This window comes from Mirounga angustirostris, unplaced genomic scaffold (genome assembly GCF_029215605.1).
Source record: "Mirounga angustirostris isolate CCGP_5_RB_7025 unplaced genomic scaffold, mMirAng1.0.hap1 SCAF_2, whole genome shotgun sequence".
NCBI lineage: Eukaryota > Metazoa > Chordata > Mammalia > Carnivora > Phocidae > Mirounga > Mirounga angustirostris.
The window spans coordinates 75,429,960-75,444,697 of record NW_026991710.1 but is presented as its reverse complement, the minus strand read 5'-3'; the positions used below and the strand labels follow the sequence as shown (position 1 = coordinate 75,444,697).

The following is a 14,738-nucleotide window of genomic DNA, read 5'->3' as shown; positions in this document are numbered from 1 at the left end:
ATGAAGATAATGTCTTTTTCTGGACATATGCCAAGCAGGTTTACTTAGAAGCCCATCATAAAAGATAGAGATTCCCTAAGCCAGGATTCCTTAGCTGTCACACGAGCCCACTGCATGCACAGCATCCACCAGAGTGGCTACACATAGTCTTGTAAGACAGGAGGTCAAGAGGAAACAACATTAATATGAGGTTCACGCTGCTTGCTGTACCATGAGTATTAAAGTCCTCTATCTGTCTAAAGAAGTAGAATGTTTTCTGCCAGTATCTATGAAATTGATGCAAGCTAACTTAGCTTGCAAGTAGGGTAAAATCTCAGACCCTTCATAGCTCTTGACAATATTATATCACAACTCCCAGCTGTAAGAGAGCCAAAAAATGTAGTTTTTCAATGGGAGGTATTGGTCTCTCAAATGAACTTCGCATTTTGTTGGCAAATTGAAAAGCAAGAATGGTTATTCTGCAGGAAGGCAGCTATTTGTGCCAATGGGTCAGCCTACTTTGGCCCAATGACTGTCCTGTTTCCATACCTCCAATGATAGCCAAATCTTCTTGAATTGATATACAGTACTTTTCTTTGAAAATCTTAATATGGTGAAGATCTGCAGGCTTGACATCATTTTCTCTCTTTAATAAAGATGATTCTATGTATTTCATTTGTAAACTCATTTTTTTTTAAATTTTACAGTTGTCAGGAATTAATTTTATTCTTATTTCTATAGAGTCAAAATAGTGGTGAAAAATGAGAACTATGGAAATGACTATCAGTGTTGGAATTCGTGCTTCTCAGCTTACTCGCAAATTACCTGATGTCTTACATCCTCAGCTTTTTCATTTGCAAAAAATCACCATCATCATCATCAGCAGGGGCAGCAGCATTACCATCATAAACGAGATGATACGTGTAGGCACTGTAGTCACTTGGAACAGAGCCTGGATATAATAAATGCTCTCTGTAAGATTAGCCCTTTTTATTATATTCTTGGGGAATAGTACACTGCAACTCCTTTATACTCATTATACGTAGTTAGGAGTGTAGACTCTGATCAGCCTTTAGAACTCAGCTCATTCTTAGCTGTGTTTTGTGAGAAAGTAACTCAGTTTTGTTTTTTTTTTCTGTTTTCCTTTTTGTAAGATTGTGATAATAATGTTACCTACTTCATAGAGCTGTTGAAAAGATTACATGACTTAATGTAAAATACTTATTCTTGGACCTGGCAAATTAAATGCTCAGAGAGATTATTTTTAATATTTTTATTGCTATAAGACTTGTTCACAATTTCTCTCTGTTGGAGTGACTGTCTCTCACACATTGTGAAGTTAGCTAGCATTTTGAAAGGCAACCTTCAACGTCAAGGTCCACCCATAAAGCCTTCTTTGATCACTGCTGCCAAAAATTCAACACCTTCTTCATTACACACCATTAGCATTCAGTTTGCATCATTCATGACACTTAACACACTATTTTCTCGATTAAAAAAGTCATAAATATTTTACCTCTTTTGTTAATTGTAAGCTTCTTATGGGCTAAGACTACATTCTGTAAAACTTTTTATCTCATATTTTGCATTGCACTAAGCAAGTGAGCAATGAACATTTCTTAAATAGCGCATTTTTTAAAAGCTCAACACTTCCTAAACTCTTTTCAAGCCTTTTTAAAAATGTCTTGAATCAATCCATTCAAATAAAGTTTCCACATTTTTTTTTTCTGTTTTCATCCATTTACTTAGAATCAAACACTTGAATTTTCTTTGTTAGGGAATTTAATGTAGACTTTTATACTGTGCCCTTAATCATAATTAACTGCTTTTGAAAAAAGTGTTTCTCTAATTAACTGGATACAGAAGCTTAATCTTTTTTTTCTTTTTTTTAAGGTATATTTTTATAAGCAAAATACATCTTTAATCACATTTGGCTCCAGCAGGATGCCTTATTTCATGCATAGATGATGCTTAATCCATTCCTTAATGAAAGCAATTCCTGATAACCAAGATAAAAGTCAAGTATAATTCCAATGTTTGGACTTAAAATGATGACATCGATGAATGGATATGTAAATACATGTAGCCCTCTTCAAGGTAGAAGGTATTTGGATAGCTTGATGTTTATTTTGGACTCTAGCCCAGTTCTTTACTAGGAAGATTTATTGTGAGCATCAAAGGGAAATTTTCTTTTATTAAACAAGAGTATTACTGGAAATAATTTTAAGGATATGAGCAGGGTAGTTTTTCATGAATTATTAAATTAAAAAGTAAGTCAAAAGCAAGTTTATCATCAAAGTAAAAGAACATATTATTATTATTATTATTATTATTATTATTATTATTATTCCTAAAACAAATCCTGCTTCTAACAGAGAACTCCAGTCATGCACTGTGATTACAGCATCTTATTTACTTATTAAACAGAGGAAAAGAGAATAAGGAATTTCAAATGTATGTAAATGATTTTCTATGACTATGAATTTATTGTACATTTTCAAAAACATTTGCCTCATCAATAATAAAAATGTATTCTCTTATAAGAATTTCCTAGCTGTAAACCATATAGGACTTGGAAACAAGATAACAAGGGATTTTTTTTCCTCATGGATGTATATAATGAAAAAGTAAAATTCTCATTTTAATGTTGTGAAAACTTTCATCAAAAATCACTTTTCTTGGGCGCCTGGGTGGCTCAGTCGGTTAAGCGACTGCCTTCGGCTCAGGTCATGATCCTGGAGTCCCGGGATCGAGTCCCGCATCGGGCTCCCTACTCAGCAGGGAGTCTGCTTCTCCCTCTGACCTTCCTCCTTCTCATGCTCTCTCTCAAATAAATAAATAAAATCTTAAAAAAAAAAAAATAAGGAGGTGGGGCGCCTGGGTGGCTCAGTCGTTAAGCATCTGCCTTCGGCTCAGGTCATGATCCTGGAGTCCCAGGATCGAGTCCCGCATCGGGCTCCCTGCTCGGCAGGGAGTCTGCTTCTCCCTCTGACCCTCCTCCCTCTCATGTGCTTGCTCTCTCTCATTCTCTCTCTCTCAAATAAATAAATAAAATCTTAAAAAAAAATCACTTTTCTGTTCTTTATTTTACTGGACTACTTTGGTAAGACTAACTAAAAAATGTTTTCCCCCTCTTAAAGAAAGGTTTACAGTTTAAAAATTCATTATTTCAAGTTATATTTGAGCAGAGGTCATAAGAATGCCAGTTAAGGTAATAAAAATCATAGATAATATGACGGAAAGAAAACTGACAAAGGCATATTCCACATACTGATTCCAGAGGTAGAGTCTACTACATTCACTAAATAATCCTATCAGCAAATTTCAAATTTGCGTTCAACCCTTACTTTTACTGATGAGCCAATTATTTTTTCGTTTCTGTTTAATTTTATTCATTTCAGTCTCTTGGTCTTTGTTCTGTGATCCCTAAATAATATGACTTAAGTAACAAAAATAAGGATTTCCGTCCTGGAGACAAGTGTGCTTCTGGAGAGGGCCACAGACTTCTGGCTGAAATTTCCCCGTCAAGTTTAATCTACTCTGGCTGCCAAAACCCCATGCGACCTTTGAATATTTAGGGATAAATGTAACTGCCACTTGGTCTCCCTCCGTGGGAGTCCACAGGGGCTCCTATTCGCTGCTTTCCAGATTTCTGCCAACCTGTTTGTGCTCAGTTCTACTGATGCCACTTTCTGGCTCGCTCTTGTGTAACTGTTCTCTAGTATTGTTCACAATGCTGGGTAGATTATGACAAGAAAACCATTATTTTTAAATGTTTATTTATTTGCTAAGAAAAAATTGGTTGTACTACAGAGGGTGAAGTCTTCGTGATTTTTTGAAATAAAAAAATAAAAACTAGACCCATCCATCCTGAATGGAAAACATTTTTCTGAGACTCCTTTTTAAGGCAAATCTCTAAAGAAACATATGTTTCAAAATACATATCTTCATGAAGACCTGCTAATTTCCTCTCATTTTATTATATCCATCTCTATTCCCCCTAATGACAAAAATTGGACAGACTAAATTTGAACATCTTTGGGATCAGTCAGTTAGAAAATAGATTTGTTCAGGAAAAAAATAAACTATAGTTGTCATTTTTGTTCACTTTTCTTAATGTAACACAAGTAAAAATACTGAGACAAAGTATCTTCTCAAATTATAGTAAATTTAGGGCAAATGCTTTGTGTTTTATCTTGGGGAGTTAAATAAATTAAGTGTCTTCATACTACTCAGCATTTTTGTGAAATTTCATATTGCAGACAAAATGCCATGCTAACTATAAAGTAATATAAACCGTTACTCCCAAAGAGTGTAAGGATGTAAGGAAATAGGTCAGGTTTTTTTTTTTTTTTTTTTGAACCAATAAATATAAATAGGCATCTATTTTCAGTGTTCCAGGATCTGTCCAAAACAGTGTTTTATTATTCTATAAAGATACAAATGTTTTTGAAAAGGGAGAAAGACGGTATTGTCTTTGACTTCTCATTATTTGAAAAATCAAGACATATTGGAATCAAATTCCCTTTAGAAACATTTATAAACTGAGCATTAGGGACAGGTATTTATTTTTTAATTTGACTTCAAAGTGATTTAATACAAACGACTGAACTTGAACTCAGTAAAACTTTTTGTTTTTGCTGCTAGATTTGTAAGATTATGACAGAACAAGAAAATCACAGTTAACAATGAGTAAGCTCCTTGAAGTTTTTTAAGATTTAATGAAGTTACTTGCCATGCAAATATCAGCTTACAAAACTCACACAAATCACAAACACTTACCGTATTCGCTATCATAGAATATAATGAATTTCTGCCAGGCATATTCTGTGACCACTCTCAGGATAACATCATTTAAGTAGACAGGTGGGCGAACAGAGAGAGTGTAGTCATCATTCCTGTTGCTCCGCGTGAGTCCACAGCCACTCCTTGGGGTCCCAGCTGTTGAGCGCTGTATGAAGAGGTGGGGGATATGCATGGCATCTGCCAGAGACTGGAGGGACCCTGCTGACGTGCAGCCAATGGAGCTGACCAGGGCCAAGATGCCTTGATTCATAAGTTCACAGGCTGCAAGAAAGCACAGTAATATTCAAATGTCAATGGGTTTCATATAACTTCTCTTTTGGAGGAACAGTGAAAAAAGCTTATGGGGTTATTACACAACTACGGATTTTTTTTTTTTTTAAATGAACATTCTCCATGAAGAAATCCTCAAATTACAAAACGCTACTGGAATTCAGCTAACGAACTCTGCCCTTATTAGCTATTTGACCTTGTGCAAATTACTTAGCTTCTCGTGGTCTCATTCTCATCATCTGCAAAGAGGGTAAACAGCATGAATCTTGCAGGATTATTGCTAGGATTGGAGATAATTCAGTGTCTGTTATTTGCCTTTCACATGATAGGCACTCAATTAGTGACAGCTATACTTTTATAATGATCAATGTATAAATTCAGAGAAAAGGCAATTCCTCACTGAGTACGTAATACAAGGTTTTCAAAAAGCAGATAATATGTAAATTGGTGAATGAATAAAAGGAAGATGAAAGGCTTAAGTAAGGAATTTCTGGCTACAGAAAACAGAGCCATTCTGGTATCTAAAGTTTAATGACCCTTTGTCTCTCTCATTAAACTGGAAAAATGAAAATGTTTTTGTTCTTTTCCTTGGCAGTCAGAAAACTCATGGTCAAATCAAATACTAAGTTTCAACAATTATCTCATTCTGGTTTCTGGTTGAACAATTTCTAATCCTTATTATATGATTTATTATCTGTGTTTTAATTTCATTTTAACTATTCTGGGTATGCATATATGTTTACTTCAAAACATATTTAAAACTGGGTCAAATACAAATTATAAATACATATAAAGACACAGCATATATAGAAAAATAGTTAATAAGTCTTAACTTTCTCTCTCTTTTTTTTAAAGTAATCTCTATGTCCAATGTGGGGTGTGAACTCACAACCCTGAAATCAAGGGTCGCATACTCTATTAACTGAGCTAGCAAGGTGCCCTTTTTTTTTTAGCCTTTTGATTTTTAAAATTTTAATTAATTTATTTATTTTTTAAAGTAAGTTCTAAGCCCAATGTGGGGCTTGAACTCACAACCCTGAGATCAAGGGTAGCATGCTCTACTGACTGAGCCAGCCAGGCTCCCCCTAATAAGTCTTAACTCTTAATAAGTCTTAATAAGAGTTAAGATATCTGAGCAATCTCAGAGTGCCAATCTTTGAAGGCAAGAGGTTAGAAATAAAATCAAAAGTAAATTCAGATGGAATCAAGGTAAAATAAATATTATTTGAGAAGGCCCATTATTATAATTCATCCAGGCATTATTCTAGATTTTAGGCACTGTAGGTATAATATTCTCAATATTTATACATTATTATAATCTGTTTTGCAGAGTTTTAAAAAAAATCAAAGAAAAACTTAGATGAGAAGTACCTCCATGTAATTAATTGGCCAGTTAATGAAGGCTGACAAAGTGCAAGCTTGGAAGTACTATATTAACGACATGCACATAAACACCAAATAAATTTATTATGATTAATTTTAAGCCAACCAGTACATACAAAATAAATTAATAACTATCAGGGACATTATTTTTAAGCATAAGACAGGTTATATGATTTCAAATGAATTTGAAAGGTTGCATCAAGGATGAATGCTTCTTAGGCCATAACAGATTGAGGTTGAAGTTTCAGTAAAAATCATAGAACCTACTCAGGTTTGTGAATTCAACATTTATAAAAGCAATATGAATTTCCAGTTACAATGGATTTAGGCAAAAACACTGGTCAAAAGTTTGCTTCCTCACTGTAGGAAAGAAGACCATTACTGATTTATTAAGCAAATAGGTATTCACTTTTTAAAAAAGATTTTGTCTGAAAACTTGGCTCATTTAGCATTTAAAATCAAAATATGGAGAATAGCTTAAGGTATACACAACTGAATTCCATGTTTAGATTACACTAATTTAAGATGATCAAATAAATACAACAGTTTACATAAATCTATCACAAAAGTTATAAAGTTATAAGTATAGAAATTGAGATGAGAAAATTCATTTTAAGTATTATATGTTGTCTCATATGAAAATTGTCTATTTTAATCTTCATATTTAAAAAGAAAAACTCTTGAGTCATATATAAATCATTATTTATCATATAATTTTGCTTTAGTACATAATCTGTGATTTCTTCAAACCAACAATGTTACTTCCTATTAACCTCTGTTAGTGAGAACACAAACTAAGCAAGCACTAGAAACAATTGCTATTATTATATAAGCAAATGTATTACTTTTAGATTATTTACTATTTGGTATTATCTATCTTGTTAAATATATAAGGAAGGATGACTGAAAACTCTCTATAAAATAAAAATAGGAATCCTCAGAAATTACAATCAGAAAACCATATAATATTAAATCTGAAAGGTAATTTAGAAATCAAGTAGTCCATTTTCAACTTTTTGAGGAACATCCATACTGTTTTCCAGAGTGGCTGCACCAGCTTGCATTCCCACCAACAGTGTAGGAGGGTTCCCCTTTCTCCACATCCCCGCCAACGCCTGACGTTTCCTGACTTGTTAATTTTAGCCATTCTGACTGGTGTGAGGTGGTATCTCATTGAGGTTTTGATTTGGATTTCCCTGATGCCGAGTGATGTTGAGCCCTTTTTCATGTGTCTGTTGGCCATTTGGATGTCTTCTTTGGAAAAATGTCTGTTCATATCTTCTGCCCATTTCTTGATTGGATTATTGTGGGAATGCAAGCTGGTGCAGCCATTCTGGAAAACAGTCTGGAGGTTCCTCAAAAAAGTTGAAAATAGAGCTACCCTACGACCCAGCAATTGCACTACTGGGTATTTACCCCAAAGATACAAATGTAGGGATCTGAAGGGGTATGGGCAGCCTGATGTTCATAACAGCAATGTCCACAATAGCCAAATTATGGAAAGAGCCAAGATGTCCATCGACAGATGAATAGATAAAGATGTGGAATATATATATACAATGGAATATTATGCAGCCATCAAAAGGAATGAAATCTTGCCATTTGCAATGATGTGGATGGAACTGGAGGGTATTATGCTAAGTGAAATAAGTCAATCAGAGAAAGACATGTATCATATGATTTCACTGATATGAGGAATTCTTAATCTCAGGAAACAAACTGAGGGTTGCTGGAGTGGTGGGGGGTGGGAGGGACGGGGTGGCTTGGTGATAGACATTGGGGAGGGTATGGGCTATGGTGAGCACTATGAATTGTGTAAGACTGTTGAATCACAGACCTGTACCTCTGAAACAAATAATACATTATAGGTTTAAAAAAAGAAGAAGCTAGTAGGAAGGGAAAAATGAAGGGGGGGGGGAGATCGGAGGGGGAGACGAACCATGAAAGACTATGGACTCTGAGAAACAAACTGAGGGTTCTAGAGGGGAGGGGGTGGGGGGATGGGTTACCCTGGTGATGGGTATTAAAGAGGGCATGTATTGAATGGAGCACTGGGTGTTATACGCAAACAATGAATCATGGAACACTATATCAAAAACTAATGATAGGGGCACCTGGGTGGCTCAGTTGGTTAAGCGACTGCCTTCAGCTCAGGTCATGATCCCAGGCTCCTGGGATTGAGCCCCGCACCAGGCTCCCTGCTCAGCAGAGAGCCTGCTTCTCCCTCTCCCTCTGCCTGCCGCTCTGCCTACTTGTGCTATCTCTCTGTCAAATAAATAAATTAAAAAAAAAAAGAAAAAAAAGAAAAAAAAAACTAATGATGTATGGTGATTAACATAACATAATAAAATTAAAAAAATAAATAATAATAACAATAATAATAAAAAAAAGGAAATCAGGTAGTCCAGGGATGGAAAATCAACTTTAACTGCTATGCCATCTGTGACTGGGTTGGTAAGCTGGCATCTTGAAACACTATTTTGAGAAAAATTTTGAGACTCATAAAGAAAGAGTACTAAAATCATTGTGTTAGGTTTTTCATAGGAAGGGACTGGGAGAGTAGTAGCCTGCAGGTCTTAGATATGTATCCCACTTATGGTGTTCCAACTTCTGTTGTTCACAGTTGTCAAGAAAACATACAGTACCCCGTTAAAAAAATAGAAGACCCAGGTCTCTAACTTATTGTCCAAAATGCTTTTCAGCATAGTAAGCAAATGATACTGGTAACCTTACAATTTTGTGTGGTAAAGAAAAGATAGACAGGTCTCCATAGGGAAAAGCTCAATTGGAGATTGTGTATTGTCAAGTTTGGTAAAAAGAGGTTGATCCACTAAGGAGAAAAGGAAAAGCCCACACACCTAAAATGAATTGAAACTGAGTGACCCCAAAACAACGCTGGTTGGGCACATATATAAATGGGTCTGCAAAGCAACCTATCAAGGAGATACTTGACACCCACTTTGCCCCATTTTACCAATATTGGCCGGAGAAGAAAAGATACAAATTTATATGCTCTGGACATTGACCCTTCATAGGGCCCTATATAAAGGTGAGCATAAAAAAAGAGATTATAACTGATGAGAGCAGAAGAGAGATTTGAGAAAATGAAGGGCTACACCAAGAACAGGAACAAAGATTAGTGAAGCAATCTAACTTTTGCTACAAGAATTCCACGTATCGACTGTTAGAAAACTACTTATTTAGACTTTCAGTTCTATACAATGCATTCTTCAGTTATTAGATAGTGTGAAACTGAATTTGCAAGATCAGAGTGTGTTTTTTATGGGTATCCACCACCTTTTTATTGTAAGAATCCAAAACAAGGACTTCTCAATATCATATTACTTTCCCACTATTATTTCAACTCCCATGATTTATTTATTTTATGTATACATGTACACACACCTCCAAACATAGAGTATATTGAACCTCTTGGTGGTTTGGTGACTCCAGCTGTCTGAGACTTTAACACTATCAAAGATGTTTGGAGCCTGTACTAATTGCTGGAAGCACACCTTTTTTCCCCCTCCCTCTCCTCCTTCTCCACTCCCCGCCCGTCCTCTTTTAATAGCAACTGCAATTAGTAACACTTTTACCCTTTTGGGTCACTCAGCAGTTATGAAAATGAAGTTCTCTGTATAAATGTGTAAATTTAAGTTAAATGATGTTCATGTACTCTTTTTTTTTTATCTCTGAAACTAAGCAGTTTGAGTCTTATTTTTCTTATTAAATAAAATGTGATTAGAAGTAAAATCTATAAAGGGTCTTAAAATCGATTACCTGTTATTTAATTCTCAAGGCAGACTCAGTGAACTATTTTTGGATAGCACCATCTTTCTTGAATACATTTATTCCCTTTGATATATTTTCTAACTTATTTATATTGATCAATTTGTCCCTATATAACCTCTTCGAGCGATTTTAAGTCACATCAGGACCTTAGCACATTCCATTCATACATTTATTCTACAACACACATTTATCAACTTTTAACTATGAGCCAGGAACTTCTTTGGAGATCAGAGAATGCATAAGCAGATTCCATCCTCAAAGATCTCCCAATCTATTCACCATAGTGTTTCCAAAATCTCTAAATCTGTACCAGAATTCAAAGTGGAGTTTTAAAAAAAAATACAGATGACTAAGTCTACTCCTAGAAGTTCTAGTTTATTCATTACAGGCTAGTGGCCATGTACTTGCATTATGATGTATTATCTGAGTAGTTCTGATGTGTAACCCTTTCTGGAAAACCTGAGTCTGGTGGACTGTAACTGTAATACTCTTCTTGATGTGATTGTTGCAGAACATCTAATATTTGTTGATTTTCTCTTACTTTTTTTTTTTTTACAATAATATTGTTGACAATATGGCTATAACTGGGGAGTAGAATTTCCCTATTTTTCTAATTCTTTTAATTTGCAAGTGGGGGTGAGGTATAAGAAAAGAAGATACATAGAGTTAATAAGAATTATTGTACTTCAAAAGGTGATCCTTATCTCCATTTTATTTCTAAATAATAAGCTAAGAAGTTTATTCTTGGAATGAATCTTCATTCTTTCAAGTTCCTCCAATTCAGATACAGAGTACCATATTTCCACCATTCTAAAATGTATGTAGCTTCTATATTTTATCATATCTGAAGTCAGGGCCTATTTTAAAATTGATCAATACATTTAATATGATGGATTATTTTTCTTGAATAAAATCAGTAATCAATATTGAATTTTATAATCAGTGAGCTCTTAAAAATGAGAAAATAAGGTAAGCTTCCATGGCAGATGAAAGATTTGTACTCTTTCTACAAAAGCTGAATTTAACTTCTTTTTTCCTATTTAGTTCATTAATGAATCACAAGCCCAGTGTTGATAATTACTTCCTTCTCTTTTTCAATCACCAAAAAGCACCTGACCTTTGCTTTCATACTTGTAGGAATATAGTAACACAAAATACTTTGAGCCTATACAGACATTTAGCATTATTTGCAAATATGATTTTCAGCAACCATCTGAGAGGTGGCATAAAAAAAGTAGGATTAATTTGATTAATCATCAATGTAGTTTGCCAAAAACATAATAATTTGGAACAAATTCTTCTAAATAAAGATGGTCTTTATATATAAATAGTGTTACAAGGTCCAGTTTAATCATAATTACCTACTCAGTAATTGATACAGAAAAATTCATTTAATTATAATCAAAAACATTAAGACGTAATTTCTTCTTTAAAAGAATATAAATGGCTAAAATGGTTGATTACAAGCCATTAAATGAGTTCAATTGAAAAATTGAATAATTTTCAGTCGACTCTCTTTTTATTCACCTAAAGCCAGCATGAATCTCTCATTTGTGATCTAAGCCTGACATGGACTAAACATTTAACCTAGCACCTAGCATAAGTCATTTTATTTTTCCATTTACATTTCATAACAACCCTATGCAGAAGAGCTATTATTATTGTCATTTTCAAGTAAGAAACTGGTTAAGTGAAGTTAAACGCATTGTCCAAATTCACACTATTAGGAAGTGGCAGAGTTGGGATTCATATCTAGCACAGACTTCAATGCCTGGGCCACAGACAACTGAAAACTCAAGTTTTTAAACACAAAGGCACATATAAAAAACTGTACATCACTTAACTCACTCTTAATATAAGATTCAGGATATTTCAGCTGCCTGGATGTAAAAAAGAAAAGAATAACAATGATTATGATACCATTTTCTCTTTTTTCCTTTGGGTTTGGGATTAAGGCATTAATCCTACATAGTTTCAGCTCCAAAAAGAAAGAGTATATACAGATAATTTTAAGAAGGGTGACACAAACTTTTAAGAAGAACTTAAAAATATTGAGTATACTTTCAATCAGTCCCTAAAGTGGTTCCACTAACACTGATGTGATAAAAATGATAAAAATAGTGACCAAATGTCTCTTTATCTTTGTGTAGTTGTTTGGAATTTATAAAATGTTTTTATTTGCATTCAATTACTTTATCAGCACATGGCTATACTGTATAAATTTCCTATCCTCATTTATTTAACACTAATTTGAGGCTCATTCTTACATTTCCAGTAATCCATGGAGAGAAGGCTGGAACATGGATTTTATGATGTTGACTCTACAACCTTCCAATTATATACTTTCATAGGCTTCTCTTTATGGAAATTCAGATTAGTCTCCTCCCTTTTAATGTTAATAACAATTCTGCAATGAACACACCTATGTGCATAAATATCTATATGTTACAAATGTAAAATATACATACTGTATCAGGCAAGGGCCTGGTACTTAGGATGGGAGGTAGTCAAAAATAGGCCAGTATACAATGGAAGAGGCAGAACACATTCAAATGCATGTACAATGATGTACCGAGTAGGTGCTAGGCCAACAAGGGCCATTATTCTGATAGCCCAAAAGCATTTTCCTAGACTGTGGGTTGGAAAAGCCTTATAGGCAGAAGTGAATCTGGAGCTGCAATCTGAAGGATAAGTAGGAACTAATTAGGTGAAGAGAAGTTACCTTGATGAAAAAGAGTGAAGGAAATACTTTCAAACAGAAGAAATAGAATGTGCAAAAATTCTGTGGCAGAAAAAGCATGGGATACTGAAGAGGGAAAAGAAGAGCCAGGTAGCTGGAGTACGGAGAGCATGCTAGAGAGCGCAACAAGGTGAGGGTGCAGGGGCAGTCAAGAAATAGGAACTCTGCCTGGGTTTGTTTGTCTTGTGGTAATCTGAGGGAGAGCTTTACATATTTTTAGTATCAACCCTTTATCTGTTCTTTATATGTTAAATTACTGCCTTTATTTTTCTTGTAATTTAAATTTATATACATATATATAATTTATATAGCTCTTTATAACTTTTAAAATTATTATATAATCAGATTTGTCAGTCTTTTACTGTCAGAAATATTTTCCTTCACACCATGTTTAAAAAGGCCTTTTTCCCACAGGCTACCGAGTTATGATCATTTTATCTAAAACATTTTCCCTATCCTGTACCCCACAGCTGATCATCAGCTGATGAAAGATACAGTAATAAGAATTTAGGAAACTAGATGAGTGCAGAATGTTGTATGTGGTTGATACAGGCAAAATTTGATCTTTAGCTGCATAATCCCAGCCAGCAAAGTATGAGGATTAAACATCATTGTGACAAGAATGATAATCCATATCATACAATATGTTTGTCTTCAAATTTTTCCATCATTTTATGGAAATTCTAGTTATTAAAATTATTATTCTTTTATAATATGGCACACCCTGGAATTAGAACTGATTCTTCCAAGATGAGTGACAGAATACTTAATGTACTCCAGCAAATTACATCTTTTAAAAATAAGAGTAAGATCATGGTAAAAAGATATGGGGAACTGAATGTTTATGTTTGTGTAAGATGTAAGAGGAAGACAGAATGACAAAAAGCAAAACAAACAAACAAAAAACCAATATGTTCCTGAAGTTATTGCCATTTATCCAGAATATCAAAGCCCAAACTCAGAAGTCTTCTTCAATTAGTTCCTCTCTCTTGAACCCCATACTCCTTCACATCAACTTTGGTTGACCCATATTGTTAATTCTACCACCTAAGTATTTCTCAAAACTATTCCCTTCTTGAAATAGTCACTGTCAGTCCTTTACTTCAATCTGTATCACCACTAACCCAATTACTGAAGCTGTCTCCCAGCTGGTGTGATTTCCCAGCCCCCAGCTTAAACTTTTTAATCTTCTACATTGTAAACAAGAATATCTATTTTTTAAAATTCTCATTATGTTATTTCCATGTTTTAAAGGCCATCAATAAAAAACTGAGACACTATTACAGAATGGTGGGACCAAAGAAAAATGACAATTCAATGTAACATAAGATCCTGGACCAGAAAAAAGAAAAAGATTATTAAAGAAATTGGTGAATTTTGAATAAGGTTTGTAGTACAGTTAATAATAGTGAACCAGTGCTAACAGACTGTGCTTGATAATTGTACTATGGTTATGTAAGATGCTAATATTAGGAGAAGTGGGGTGAGGAATATAAGGAAACTCTGCACTATTTTTGCAATCTTTCTATAGGTCTAAAAGTACTTCAAAATTAAAAGTTGAAAACAGATAAAACTATCAATAACTTCCAACTTCTGCCAGAAAAAATCCCCAACTCTCAGCATGGCATAAAAAATCCTTAATGTCCTAGCCCCAGTCTACATTTTCATGCTCACCTCCAGCTTCTATCCCTTGCCACCACGGCTTTCTGCCATTTCACATGCCCCCTTACCACCATGCTATTTATACTTGCATTATATTATTTTGTCA

The 14,738-nt window shown here is 34.4% G+C and overlaps 1 protein-coding gene across 1 annotated transcript in view; it reads right to left on the bottom strand.

Moving 5' to 3' along the window:
• Positions 1-14,738, bottom strand: part of GRID2 (glutamate ionotropic receptor delta type subunit 2) — a 1,408,631-nt gene that overhangs the window by 643,938 nt on the left and 749,955 nt on the right. Inside the window, exon 3 of the mRNA XM_064584815.1 lies at positions 4,762-5,046. Coding sequence (XP_064440885.1) covers positions 4,762-5,046 — 285 coding nt within the window. The remainder of the gene's footprint in view (positions 1-4,761; positions 5,047-14,738) is intronic.